The sequence below is a fragment of the Cervus elaphus genome, chromosome 18 (assembly GCF_910594005.1).
Source record: "Cervus elaphus chromosome 18, mCerEla1.1, whole genome shotgun sequence".
NCBI classification, from domain to species: domain Eukaryota; kingdom Metazoa; phylum Chordata; class Mammalia; order Artiodactyla; family Cervidae; genus Cervus; species Cervus elaphus.
In genome coordinates this window covers 42,279,605-42,294,033 of record NC_057832.1, presented here as the reverse complement: position 1 = coordinate 42,294,033, position 14,429 = coordinate 42,279,605, and the positions used below count along the sequence as shown (strand labels likewise).

The following is a 14,429-nucleotide window of genomic DNA, read 5'->3' as shown; positions in this document are numbered from 1 at the left end:
CCTTTAGGATTGACTGGTTTGATCTCCTTGCTGTCCAAGAGACTCTCAAGAGTCTTCTCCAACACCACAGTTTGAAAGCATCAATTCTTTGGCGCTCAACCTTCTTTATGGTCCAACTCTCACATGTGTACATGACTACTGGAAAAACCATAGCTTTGACTAGATAGACCTTTGTGGGAAAAGTGATGTCTCTCATTTTCTTTAGAGAAATACTAATTCCATACTTGTTCATGGGATCCCCTATAGTCCCACAATGAGAAACAAAACTGTATGTCACCAAGGCTACTTTAAACATCAATTATTCTCCTTAAACCACAGAAGCCTGAGTCTGGCATAATTATTTTTAGCCTCGTGACTTCTACATGCCACTCTGATAGCCTGGCTCATGATTCAATACGAGACCTTCTAACTGCCTTGGATTCTTTCCAGTTTCCAGGCAGACTTGTGATTAGTTCATATCTTTGCCATGCCCTCACTTCCAACTCCCATCTGACTCTGCTCTTTCCTCAGTTGGGTGCCCCCTTACTTGACAAACTCCTGCTCAGATCCCTAATCTCAAGAACTGGCACTGTGGATTCTCTATCACTTTCATTTTTGCTATTCTTAGGATTCTTAAGATGAGATCTATAGATATCTAGGCCCTGAGATTCTGACATTTGCTGTGCATTCTATTTGCTTGGAGGGTAGGGAAGACAGTTTTGTGAGAGAGGCAGATTCCTGGGCCCCGCTGATCCCTCTGATTCAGAAAGTCTGGGAGGAAGTTTGGGAAATTTCATTTCATACAAATATCCTAGGTATTCAGATGAAAATCATAGCTCTTTCTTTGAGCAACACCAAGAGGGTTTACATGAATGAACTTCAGGGGATCTGGGAATCTCCAAAAGTTTTTACAATGTCATGTTTCTATGTGTATTTGTATTTCTCTGAGGGTAGGTTCATAAATCTCAAAAGATGATTTAAGGAGTCTGTGAGATTAAAAAAAAACAATTTTTAAAGTAATGCATTATCATGTTAGATATTCACCTTGAATATATATATATATTTGTCCTCAATGAAGAAAAGAAACCTTCCTCCTTTTTTGAGGAATAAAATATGGACTCAGGAATATCAACCTCCTTTTTATAAAGAAATCAGTTTTGATTAACGATAAACTATGAAATAGTCATGGTTAAAAAAAAAAAAAGCATAGGAAGATATAAACAAGAAATAAGAAGAAAAATACCAACCCACAATCCAGAATTAATCAGTTAATGTTTCCTTATATTTTCTTTAAGGCATTATTGTGAAAGTCTAATATATGCATTTTACTGTATAAGGCATTCTTAGACATTAAAAAAATACAAACATTTTTAAATTGACTAAGGACTGTAGATGCACACACAAGATGCCGCACACTTTGTTTCAAGTTCTGGAAGGCCAGAGATTTAACGTGAAGTAGGTAGTATACATGTACGCTAATGGAAGAAAGGATGGCACCACACTCTCAACATGTCATGTTCATTTTAACAGGAAAAGTACAAAACTCGCAGCTAGAAAAATCTTGGTTCTGGTCCTTCCTCCATCACCTCCTACTTGTATAATTCTAGACAAGTCACTTAATATTTCTGGGCTTCTGATGACTGACCTCTTAGAAGGCACATAATCTTTTTGAAGACAGGACACAGTACTGCATGATATCCTGTCTATGTATATGTTTTTACATATATGTAGATATAGATATATACAAACATATATGTGTGTATGTAAACAATTATGTATGTTAGGTCATTTGGAAAATGCAGGAAGAGTATAAAGAAATAAAAAGTAATCTGTATGATTATAATGCAGAGATAAAAGCTCTTATCCAGTATTTTTTTTTTTTCCCACACCTAAAAATTAAAGCATCATTGACTTTGGCCTGGCATTGTGCTAGAAAGGTGCAAAGTATGCCCAATAAAATGATATGTATCCTACATTCAATTTTTATTGAAGACGCAAACATCACTGCAAGGGATAGTATTAAGTTCTACAGGTTTGTATAAGTTAGGAAAAGACATAAAATACAGCACTTGTATTTATACAAGCAGAATGTCAAAAGTATTTTTTGTAGAAGCTACACAGTTGGCAGCCTACTATTATACCTTACAATATATGTGTTTCACCATCACATACAACGAAGAATGCTTCATGACTCCCACCTTCTATGAGCTGCCGTACACAGGAGACGGAAAACAGAACCAACGTGTTGGTTTGTACCTGGATTTAACATAACGCTGGGCAAGGACTAGTGCTTAACAAACATGTATTTGTATAGCGTTTCACCTCTTTAGCTAATCACATTATCAGCTTCTGTGGAACAAACAAACAAAGTGAATCTGGCACACACCAAAGCAGAGTCCAAGGTATTTAGAAGGCTAAAAGGAAAGCTACCGAAAGGGGCTACCAGTCGGAACAACTGCGTCAAGTTGCCCAGTCACAGTAACTGTCCCAGTTAGCCAACTTCAGTAGCGCAGGGGTGAAACTATATGTGAGGATGGTTCACAAGGATTACAAAAAGGATGGGCAATGAAGAATTTGTGTGAGAAAACAGGTTGTGCAGTCAGCCTGGGTTGTTGGTAAAAAGGTGAGAAGAGAACAGGAAAGGGAGCACCAAGAAAGGGTTCCTACAGGAGTTTGCGTGTAAGAAGGAGCAGAGGGCAGACCCGTGAGATGGGGGACATCATCTTATTTCCTAAGGAATTCTCCAAGTTTGCTGTGGTAGACTGCAAATCTCTCTTTCTCTTTCACACACACACAAACTTACACATACACACACTTACACATACATACACACACACATATGTGTGCCATGACCGCTTCACTTTCCCATAGGATTTCCACCCATCAAGAGACATGGTCACAGTGAGCCCTGCTTTGGGACAACCTGGAGGCTCACTGGAAATTTCTCAGAACTAAAACATAGGCAGGGATGAAGGAGCTCTGAGAGCAGCCATTTTATTTCCCAGGGAATGCCACGATCTACCTGGGGTTTCAATGATTAGCTCCAGACATATTTGTTAGCAGCACAAGTAGGTTTCTAGACCTTCCCAGAAGTGCCCTGACTATACCACCCTACCTCCTATCACATTCTTGGAATTACATGGCCCTGCAATAGAATCTTGAGGCTCTCCAAGGCTATTCTGAACTCTCTTTACAAAGGTTCATTGTTTATTCAAGAATATTATATTCTCATTTGCAAAATTCTATTTGGGAAAATGACAGCCTTAAAATCTAAATGGTTTTGTGTCCCAGATAAGTTCCAGGACCCAGAAGAGACATAGGAAACATCTTATACACAATACGTTATCTCAGTGAAGCAAGAATTCAATGTTGAATAAAAGCTGATACACTACTGTGTGAACATCAATATGACAGAGTATCTGTAAGCTTTTAAAAAGATATGAAAGTATCTTTAATCTTAGTGTTTCAAAACTAATTTATTTCTATTGACCTAAGGTAGGTCTTTTGAAGCTTTGTCATAAAAACAACAAGTTGTCAGGTTTCTATTTTTTTTTTTAGGAGAAAAGTTATCATTAATTAAGTGGAAGTCGCTCAGTCATGTCCAACTCTTTGTGACCCCATGGACTCTCCATGGAATTCTCCAGGCCAGAATACTGGAGTGGGTAGCCTTTCCCTTCTCCAAGGGATCTTCCCAACCCAGGTCTCCTGCATTGCAGGCGGATTCTTTACCAACAGAGCTGAAGGGCCTTAACTTTCTTTTCTTGGTACCCAATTCAATATTTCCTCAGAAATATTTTGTATTGAGTAATATGCATAGATCTGGGTATGTCTAGCCCAAATTCAGACTTAATTGAAGAAAGTACAGAAAACTACTAGACCATTCAGATATGACCTAAATCAAATCCCTTACAATTATATAATGGAAGTCACAAATAGATTCAAGGGATTAGATCTGATACAGTGCCTGAAGAACTACAGATGGAGGTTCATAACATTGTACAGGAGACAGTGATCAAGACCATCCCCAAGAAAAAGAAATACAGAAAGGTAAAATGGTTGTCTGAGGAGGCCTTACAAATAGCTGAGAAAAGAAGAAAAGTGGAAGGCAAAGGTGAAAAGGAAAGATATATCCATCTGAATGGAGAGTTCCAAAGAATAGCAATGAGAGTTAAGAAAGCCTTCCTTAGTGATAAATGCAAAGAAATAGAGGAAAACAATAGAATGGGAAAGACGAGAGATCTCTTCAAGAAAATTAGAGATACCAAAGGAACATTTCATTCAAAGATGGGCACAAGAAAGGACAGAAACAGTATGGACATAACAAAAGCAGAAGATATTAAGAAGAGGTGGCAAGAATACACAGAAGAACTATGCAAAATAGATCTTCATGACCCAGATAACCATGATGGTGTGATCACTCACCTAGAGCCAGACTTCCTGGAGTGCAAAGTCAAGTGGGCCTTAGGAAACATCACTATGAACAAAGCTAGTGGAGGTGATGAAATTTCAGCTGAGCTATTTCAAATCCTAAAAGATGATTCTGTGAAAGTGCTGCACTCAATATGCTAGCAAATTTGGAAAACTCAGCAGTGGCCACAGGACTGGAAAAAGTCAGTTTTCATTCTAATCCCAAAGAAGGGCAATGTCAAAGAATGTTCAAACAACCACACAGTTGAACTCATCTCACACACTAGCAAAGTAATGCTCAAATTTCTCCAAGCTAGGCTTCAACAGTACATGAGCCGTGAACTTCCAGATGTTCAAGATGGATTTAGAAAAGGCAGAGGAACCAGAGATCAAATTGCCAACATCCGTTGGATCACTGAAAAACCAAGAGAATTCCAGAAAATGTTAATGTTAGCTTCATTGACTACGCTAAAGCCTTTGACTGTGTGGATCACAACAAACTGGAAAATTCTTCAAGAGATGGGAATACCAGACCACCTTACCTGCCTCTTGAGAAATCAGTATGCAGGTCAAGAAGCAACAGTTAGAACCAGACATGGAACAACAGACTGGTTCCAAAGGGAAAGGAGTATGTCAAGGCTGTCTATTGTCACCTTGCTTTTTAACTTCTATGCAGAGTACATCATGAGAAACGCTGGTCTGGATGAAGCACAAGCAGGAATCAAGATTGCTGGGAGAAATATCAATATCCTCAGATGTGCAGATGACACCACCTTTTTGGCAGAAATTGAAAAGGAACTAAAGAGCCTCTTGATGAAAGTGAAAGAAGAGAGTGAAAAAGCTGGCTTAAAACTCAACATCCAGAAAACTAAGATCATGGCATCTGGTCCCATCACTTCATGGCAAATAGATGGGGAAACAATGGAAATAGTGACAGACCTTATTTTCTTGGGCTCCAAAATCACTGCAGATGGTGACTACAGCCATGAAATTAAAAGACACTTGCTCTTTGGAAGAAAAGTTATGACAAACCTAGACAGCATATCAAAAAAAAAGAAAAGCAGAGACATTACTTTGCCAACAAAGGTCCGTCTAGTCAAAGGTATGGTTTTTCCAGTGGTCATGTTAGGATGTGAGAGTTGGACTAAGAAGGTTGAGCACTGAAGAATTGATGCTTTTCAACTGTGGTGTTGGAGAAGACTCTTGAGAGTCCCTTGGACTGCAAGGAGATCCAACCAGTCCATCCTAAAGGAGATCAGGCCTGGGTGTTCATTGGAAGGACTGATGTTGAAGCTGAAACTCCAATACTTTGGCCACCTGATGCGAATAACTGACTCATTGGAAAAGACCCCAATGCTGGGAAAGACAGGAGGGCAGGAAAAGACCCCAATGCTGAGGGCAGGAGGAGAAGGGGATGACAGAGGTTGAGATGGTTGGATGGAATCACCAGCTCGATGGACATGGGTTTGGGTGGACTCCAGGAGTTGGTGATGGACAGGGAGGCCTGGTGTGCTGTGGTTCATGGGGTCGCAAAGAGTTGGACACGACTGAGCAACTGAACTGAACTGAACTGAAACCCATATCATTAATACCTAATGTTCCTGACTTCTGAATATGAAATAATACATGAATGGAAACCAGCTGTCCTCTGAGTCAGGTGAGACAGTTCAAAGCACACAGGTATAACTTAAGTGGAATGTTCATAACTTCCTAGAAAGCTATTAATCCTGCTAAATAGGGACTCTGTATATTAATCTCACCTTTTCAATGCAGGAACTATAACTATACTGCGGCCACAGGAGTGCTTCCTAAACAGCAAGTTCTTTTCCCCCTTGGTCATGAATTCCATTCTTTCTTTACCATTAAAGACTCTTTGGTTCTATCTCTTCACAGCTTATCCCCACTGTGCTACACTTTCTTTTTTTGAAAGTCACAGACAATTTATCTTTCTCTAAATAGATTAGGAGAAAAGAAAGTGAAGAATGCATTGTGGGCGAAAGTGCATGCTAAGTTACTTTAGTCGTGTCTGACTCTTTGTGACCCCATGCACCGTAGCCTGCCAGGCTCCTCTGTCCATGGGATTCTCCAGGCAAGAATACTGGAGTTGTCATGCCTTCTTCCATGGCAAGAAGTAGTAAGAGTCTTTTAGGGTCTGGCATTGATTCTCATAGCAGAACATACAGCAGAGATGTGGGAACACACAGGTTACTCTTATGTTCCCTATGTTGCTTAAAGGGATGCTGTTGCCATGGTAGTTGGCTATGCCCCACAAGTGGGGTGCTGGTCGTTCCCCAGAAATCTTTATCCTAGTCTTCATCACAAGGCGGGCATTGCCACGGGCTCTCGGCTAGAGTCTCTTGTCCAAGGTCCGTGATTTGGCTGACCACATCCTGCTCAATATGCCTTTTTGTCATCACAGCTTGATACATGGTGACTGATTTCAGCCTGAGGAAGCTGATGGAGAACACTGAAGGGACAAGCAGCCCATGTGTTTGTGACGACAGGATGATTCTTTGTCCACCTGATAAGATGATAAGGAAACCTGCAGGCCCTAATCTGGCGGTTTTTATCATAGGGGCATTATAATAGCTTTTCAGGGTCCAGGGAATCATGTAAATTTCTTCCATGTTGGAAGTGAAGAAGCCAAGACAAAGAGCTCAGCCAAGACACGCTCTCCCTACTGTCGCCTTCAACGCACACCCACCTTACTCTGCTACACTTTCTAAAGTACTTTCTAACTCATAAACCTACAACAGCTTTCTATAGTCAAAAGAAATCTTGAGAGACAATGTGGGATAGCAGAAAGAGCCCGAAGTAAGGCCAGCTTTAACAGTGTGGGGGTGTGTCTCCCCAGCTTTCAAGCACAAAAAGTGAAAAGTATAGTCTTCACTCAGTCATGTCCGACTCTTTGTGACCCCATGGACTGCAGCCTGTCCGGCTCCTCTGGCCATGGGATTTCCCAGGCAAGAGTACTGGAGTGGGTTGCCATTCCCTGCTGTAGGGGATCTTCCTGACCCAGGAGTCAAATCCAGGTCTGGCTTTTCATCAATTATTACTATCTCTCCATCTCTCCGTATACAGCCCCAGTATGAATCTCTCATCTCACCCAGCCTCCTCACTGTCCTTTACACACCTGTCAACATGACTGTCACTTTCAGAAGGAAAGTCCATCTTCCTCCCTCCTTACCAATAAACACGTTTCCTCTGTGGCCCTTTAATTCCAGATTTTCTCTGAGTTAGAGCTCATAATAACCTCTCTCATGTTTTAAAATACTATGGCACTGGTATTTATGATCTATTAATATATGACACCTCCTGACACTCAATTTTCAAAAGGCACAACCTCTTTTCCAGTTATTTTTGCATGTACATTTATTCCTGTACCTTTAAGTGCATAAATATTTTTTCTAACTCTTGATTCCTCCTTCTTCCCATGCTTCCCTCTTTTTACACATAACTTGAAATCAATTTCAATAACAAAAAAGGGAACTACAAATAGATGTAAGACAAAGGACACTGTTCATATGATTTAAATTTTGCTGAGTTTCCTGGCAGCTATAGCTTAAAGGAAAAGTTTAAATCTCATTAGCAGAAAAGAGGAACGATACCAAAAACTTTCTGTGAATTTAACCCTAAAAGAAAGGTTTTTAATGTGAGACATCATAGGAGATATTGTTAGTGATGTAATGAACAACATCCTTAACATTTTCACAACATTTTTCAATTTCATGTAGTTGCTTCTTGAGAGGGCCTCCAATATGGGTTGAAGACAAAACACTAATATAAATCTAGTAAAGATGATACTTTAAAAAAATCCTCTATAGTTTCTTGCAGAATATTAGGCATTGAGTAGGTACCTAATAAATACTTGCTAGTGACCTCTTTAAGGGAACTTTAACATTATTTTCAATTAAAAACTAGTGATGGAAATCAGCAATGTTTTTCTCTTACAGGCATCTAGGTAATCAAAGAGAACACGGGAGGTAAAGAGAGCCAGCTCCCTAAGTTAGTAAAGTTTTTTTTTTTTTTTCCAATTATTTTTATTAGTTGGAGGCTAATTACTTCACAACATTGCAGTGGGTTTTGTCATACATTGACATGAATCAGCCATGGAGTTACATGTATTCCCCATCCTGATCCCTAAGTTAGTAAAGTTTTAATCAATGGTTTATTTTCTTTGCACAGAAAGTTATGAGTTGGACTTTCCACCCAAAGGAAGTAAGAATTTGGTTGTCAGGCTGAAAAGATATGGTTACATTGAATTAGAACAGATTTTAATATTGATTCTGACCTTTGGCAGAGTTCCCAGTGAGGTAAGAGATAGAGAGGCCTCTGGGCTAGACAGCTGGTGTTTGTCAGGTGGAGTAAAATTCAAGCTTTGTTCTCACCCAGACACTCCAAGGGCAGAGCCAGTGGCAGAAGCTGAGCTCTGCTGAAGGAAAGAGATAAGGTGCCCACTCCTGAAGTCAAAGAAAACTTCCCTGTTGGGACAGGCACAGGAAGGCCGCCTGAGGGTCAAAAAGGGAGGGGGTACCACTCCATGATAAATGTGGACCTACCCTCACAGGCCTCTGTGGTGGGGTTCATCTTAGCAAAAAGTTGTGTCCACATGTTGGGGAGGGTCCTAGAATTAAGATCTCTCTTCAGGCCCACTCACTGCTGCCGCTCCGGGATCAGCAGTATGGCAGAGTACCAACCCAAGTCACTCTGGGTTGGAAGGCCAAACGGCATGCTTGAATCTCACTCTTCTCACTCATCTACCTGGACCAGGATTGCCCAACCTCAGCCCTGTTAACATTTGGGGATGGATAATTCCTTCTTACAGGGGGCTGTCCAGTATAGGGTATTTAGCATCTCTGGTCTTTACCCACTATATGCCAATAACATTCCCACCTGTAGTCGTGATAATCAAAAATGTTTTCAGACATTGCCGAATGTCCCATGATGGGCAAACAACTTCCTTTGTTGAGTTACTGCTTAGAATGTGTTGGGATAGATACTCAATAGTCTCAATGAAGCCCATTTATGGCTAGATTCTAGTTGTCAGAGGATACATTTGTAGTCTGTATTTCATTTCTATGCACTTTGTCTTAAAATTACTGTAAATATTCCTTTTGAAAATTTAGGTTTGTACCAGCTGGACTAAAAGAAAATGGAATTTTCCTTACCTTAGTTTAGGAAGGTAACTCAGAGCCCTGGAGGACAGTAATGAGTTATCCCAGGGAAGCACCCAACACACAGAATAGAGAGGTATAGGGGGAACTGTGGGTGCTGGAGTTTTCCCTTTAAAAAACTCACTACTTTTTCCCCCTGGAATTTCATAGGATATCTGTATTTTCTTTGCAGTCTCACACAAATGTTTTCATGACCTCCCAATTTGTACACCCAAATATTCACTGACCATGTCTTCTGACTGTTTCAAGACCCCTCAGCATCAACACAGGGCCTTGGAGCCACCTTAGGAGAGCCTGGTTACACCTCACGTGTATTCTCTGAGCTTTGGGCTCACATGAATTCATGTGCTCAGACATAAACAAGACAAAGAAATAAAAACCAAAACATTCAGATGGCTTTGGGGGCCCTATGAACTCAGAGAAAGAGAAAGCTGAAAGGAAACCACAAATATACTCGATGAAATGAGACTTTTGACAGATACTCAATGTGCAGAGCTAAAAGAAAGTTCAGCAGAGAATGCCAGAATAAGGGAGACCAGGGGCTGTTAGAAGTTCCAATAAGAAACAGATGGTTCCATCTGGCTCTAATAAAAGATGAAACTACTTCTTCAAAGCAGCCTAGTTACCTTATGAATGTGTGTCAGGAAAGAAACCAACGACTGGAAAAAGAATAAGGAAAGGGATTTGTGTTGTGAAAATAAAGAGGGAAACGTCATTAAAATGGAGTCAGGACCTCTATGACCCACCTCCCAGAATATTGGAAATAAAAGCAAAACTAAACAAATGGGACCTAATGAAACTTAAAAGCTTTTGCACTACAAAGGAAACTATAAGTAAGGTGAAAAGACAGCCCTCAGATTGGGAGAAAATAATAGCAAATGAAGCAACAGACAAAGGATTCATCTCAAAAATATACAAGCAACTCCTGCAGCTCAACTCCAGAAAAATAAATGACCCAATCAAAAAATGGGCCAAAGAACTAAACAGACATTTCTCCAAAGAAGACATACAGATGGCTAACAAACACATGAAAAGATGCTCAACATCACTCATTATCAGAGAAATGCAAATCAAAACCACAGTGAGGTACCATTACACGCCAGTCAGGATGGCTGCTATCCAAAAGTCTACAAGCAATAAATGCTGGAGAGGATGTGGAGAAAAGGGAACCCTCTTACACTGTTGGTGGGAATGCAAACTAGTACAGCCACTATGGAGAACAGTGTGGAGATTTCTTAAAAAACTGGAAATAGAACTGCCATATGACCCAGCAATCCCACTTCTGGGTATACACACTGAGGAAACCAGATCTGAAAGAGACACGTGCACCCCAATGTTCATCGCAGCACTGTTTATAATAGCCAGGACATGGAAGCAACCTAGATGCCCATCAGCAGATGAATGGATAACGAAGCTGTGGTACATATACACCATGGAATATTACTCAGCTGTTAAAAAGAATTCATTTGAATCAGTTCTAATGAGATGGATGAAACTGGAGCCCATTATACAGAGTGAAGTAAGCCAGAGAGATAAAGAACATTACAGCATACTAACACATATATATGGAATTTAGAAAGGTGGTAACGATAACCCTATATGCAAAACAGAAAAAGAGACACAGAAGTACAGAACAGACTTTTGAACTCTGTGGGAGAAGATGAGGGTGGGATGTTGTGAAAGAACAGCATGTATATTATCTAGGGTGAAACAGATCACCAGCCCAGGTGGGATGCATGAGACAAGTGCTCGGGCCTGGTGCACTGGGAAGACCCAGAGGAATCGGGTGGAGAGGGAGGTGGGAGGGGGGATCGGGATGGGGAATACGTGTAACTCTATGGCTGATTCATATCAATGTATGACAAAACCCACTGCAATGTTGTGAAGTAATTAGCCTCCAACTAAAAAAAAAAAAAAAATGGAGTCAGGAGGCCAGCAAGGGGTGGAGGGAGCTTTCATGCAATACCACTCATTGTCCATGACAGGAAGAATTGTCAAGATCAGCAGAAGGAAAGAGTCATTGGTTACAGGCCCCCAACAGGAAAATACGGACATTGCATCTCCTACAGTTCTGCCAAGAGAATGCACTGGTCATAGCAAACACCCTCTTCCAACAACACAAGAGAAGACTCTACACATGGACATCACCAGATAGCCAACACCAAAATCAGACTGATTATTTTCTTTGCAGCCAAAGTTGCAGAAGTTCTATACAGTCAGCAAAACAAGACCAGGAGCTGACTGTGGCTCAGATCATGAACTCCTTATTGCCAAATCCAGACTTAAATTGAAGAAAGTAGGGAAAACCACTAGACCACTCAGGTATGACCTAAATCAAGTCCCTAATGATTATACAGTGGAAGTGAGAAATAGATTTAAGGGAGTAGATCTGATAGACAGAGTGCCTGATGAACTATGGACGGAGGTTTGCGACATTGTAGAGGAGACAGGGATCAAGACCATCCCCAAGAAAAAGAAATGCAAATAAGCAAAATGGCCATCTGAGGAGGCCTTACAAATAGCTGAGAGAAGAAGAGAAGCCAAAAGCAAAGGAGAAAAGGAAAGATATACCCATTTGAATGCAGAGTTCCAAAGAATAGCAAGGAGAGATAAGAAAGCCTTCCTCAGCGATCAATGCAAAGAAATAGAGGAAAACAACAGAATGGCAAAGACTAGAGATCTCTTCAAGAAAATTAGAGATACCATGGGAACATTTCATGCAAAGATGGGCTCAATAAAGGACAGAAATGGTATGGACCTAACAGAAGCAGAAGATATTAAGAAGAGGTGGCAAGAATATACAGAAGAACTGTACAAAAAAGATCTTCACAACCCAGATAATCACGATGGTGTGATCACTCACCCAGAGCCAGACATCCTGGAATGTGAAGTCAAGTGGGCCTTAGGAAGCATCACTACGAACAAAGCTAGTGGAGGTGATACAATTCCAGTTGAGCTATTTCAAATCCTGAAAGATCATGCTGTGAAAGTGCTGCACTCAATATGCCAACAAATTTGGAAAACTCATCAGTGGCCACAGGACTGGAAAAGGTCAGTTTTCATTCCAATCCCTAAGTAAGGCAATGCCAAAGAATGCTCAAACTACCACACAATTGCACTCATCTCACTCGCTAGTAAAGTAATGCTCAAAATTCTCCAAGCCAGGCTTCAACAATACGTGAGCCATGAACTTCCAGATGTTCCAGCTGGTTTTAGAAAAGACAGAGCAACCAGAGATCAAATTGCCAACATCCACTGGATCATCGAAAAAGCAAGAGTTCCAGGAAAACATCTATTTCTGCTTTTTGACTATGCACTTTTTGAGTGAACCGAGGCGGCGGACCCATTCGGAATCGGCCGGCTATCGCCCGCGGCGCGACGGGCGGCGGCGGCAGGAACCGGCCGGCGCCCTACAGCAGGCCGAAACAACTTCCTGACAAATGGCAGCATGACCTTTTCGATAGCGGTTTTGGGGGTGGTGCCGGCGTGGAGACCGGTGGGAAACTGCTGGTGTCAAATCTGGATTTTGGAGTGTCCGACGCTGATATTCAGGAGCTCTTTGCTGAATTTGGAACTCTGAAGAAGGCGGCTGTGCACTACGACCGATCTGGCCGCAGTTTAGGAATAGCTGACGTGCACTTTGAGCGGAAGGCAGATGCACTAAAAGCTATGAAACAGTACAACGGCGTCCCTTTGGATGGCCGCCCCATGAACATTCAGCTCGTCACCTCACAGATTGACACGCAGCGGAGACCTGCACAGAGTGTAAACAGAGGTGGGATGACTAGAAACCGTGGTTCAGGAGGTTTCGGTGGCGGCGGCACCCGGAGAGGCACCCGTGGAGGCAGCCGGGGCAGAGGCAGAGGCACCGGCAGGAGTTCAAAGCAGCAGCTTTCCGCAGAAGAATTAGATGCCCAGCTGGATGCTTATAATGCAAGAATGGACACCAGTTAAACAGACCGGCAAATCCGTGCATGGACCAGGACCCAGAAGTCTCGTCCGTGCTCCCTGGCGGGAGGGGGTGACAGACTGGGGCTGTGTGGCCAATGATGGATTTGTTTCTTTTATGTTTTAAAATAGGATTTAAAATTCATGTAAAGGTTTCTTTTTCCCCTTTTTTTTTTTTAATTCTGAAACAGACCTGTTTTGTACTGAGTTATTTTTGGGATAAATTTTACTGGTTGTTGTTGTGGAGAAGGTGGCATTTTCACCTTTGCCATAATAAAATAGAAATGTGTGTTAAAAAAAAAAAAAAAAGCTGTGGAAGTGGAATTCTGTGGAATTCTGAAAGAGAAGGGAATACCAGACCACCTGACCTGCCTCTTGAGAAACCTGTATGCAGGTTAGGAAGCAACAGTTAGAAATGGACATGGAACAACAGACTGGTCCCAAATAGAAAAAGGAGTATGTCAAGGGTGTATATTGTCACCCTGCTTATTTGACTTATATGCAGAGTACATCATGAGAAACACTGGGCTGGATGAAGCACAAGCTGGAATCCAGATTGCCAGGGGAAATATCAATAACCTCAGATATGCAGATTATACCACCCTTATGGCAGAAAGTGAAGAACTAAAGAGCCTCTTGATGAAAGTGAAAAAGGAGAGTGGAAAAGTTGGCTTAAAGCTCAACATTCAGAAAACTAAGATCATGGCATCTGGTCCCATCACTTCATGGCAAATAGATGGGGAAACAGTGGAAAGAGTGGCTGACTTTATTTTGGGGGGCTCCAAAATCACTGCAGATGATGACTACAGCCATGAAATAAAAAGACGCTCACTCCTTGGAAGAAAAGTTATGACCAACCTAGACAGCATTATGTAAAAGCAGAGACATTACTTTGCCAACAAAGATCCCTCTAGTCAAGGC

At 41.4% G+C, this 14,429-nt stretch overlaps 1 protein-coding gene across 1 annotated transcript in view; it reads left to right on the top strand.

The window, feature by feature from the left end:
• Window positions 1-13,800, top strand: part of LOC122673852 (THO complex subunit 4-like) — a 72,819-nt gene extending 59,019 nt beyond the window's left edge. The window contains exon 2 of the mRNA XM_043871782.1: window positions 12,886-13,800. Within this exon, the coding sequence (XP_043727717.1) occupies window positions 12,886-13,514 (629 nt within the window). The 3' untranslated portion in view covers window positions 13,515-13,800. The remainder of the gene's footprint in view (window positions 1-12,885) is intronic.
• The last annotated feature ends 629 nt before the right edge of the window (window positions 13,801-14,429 follow it).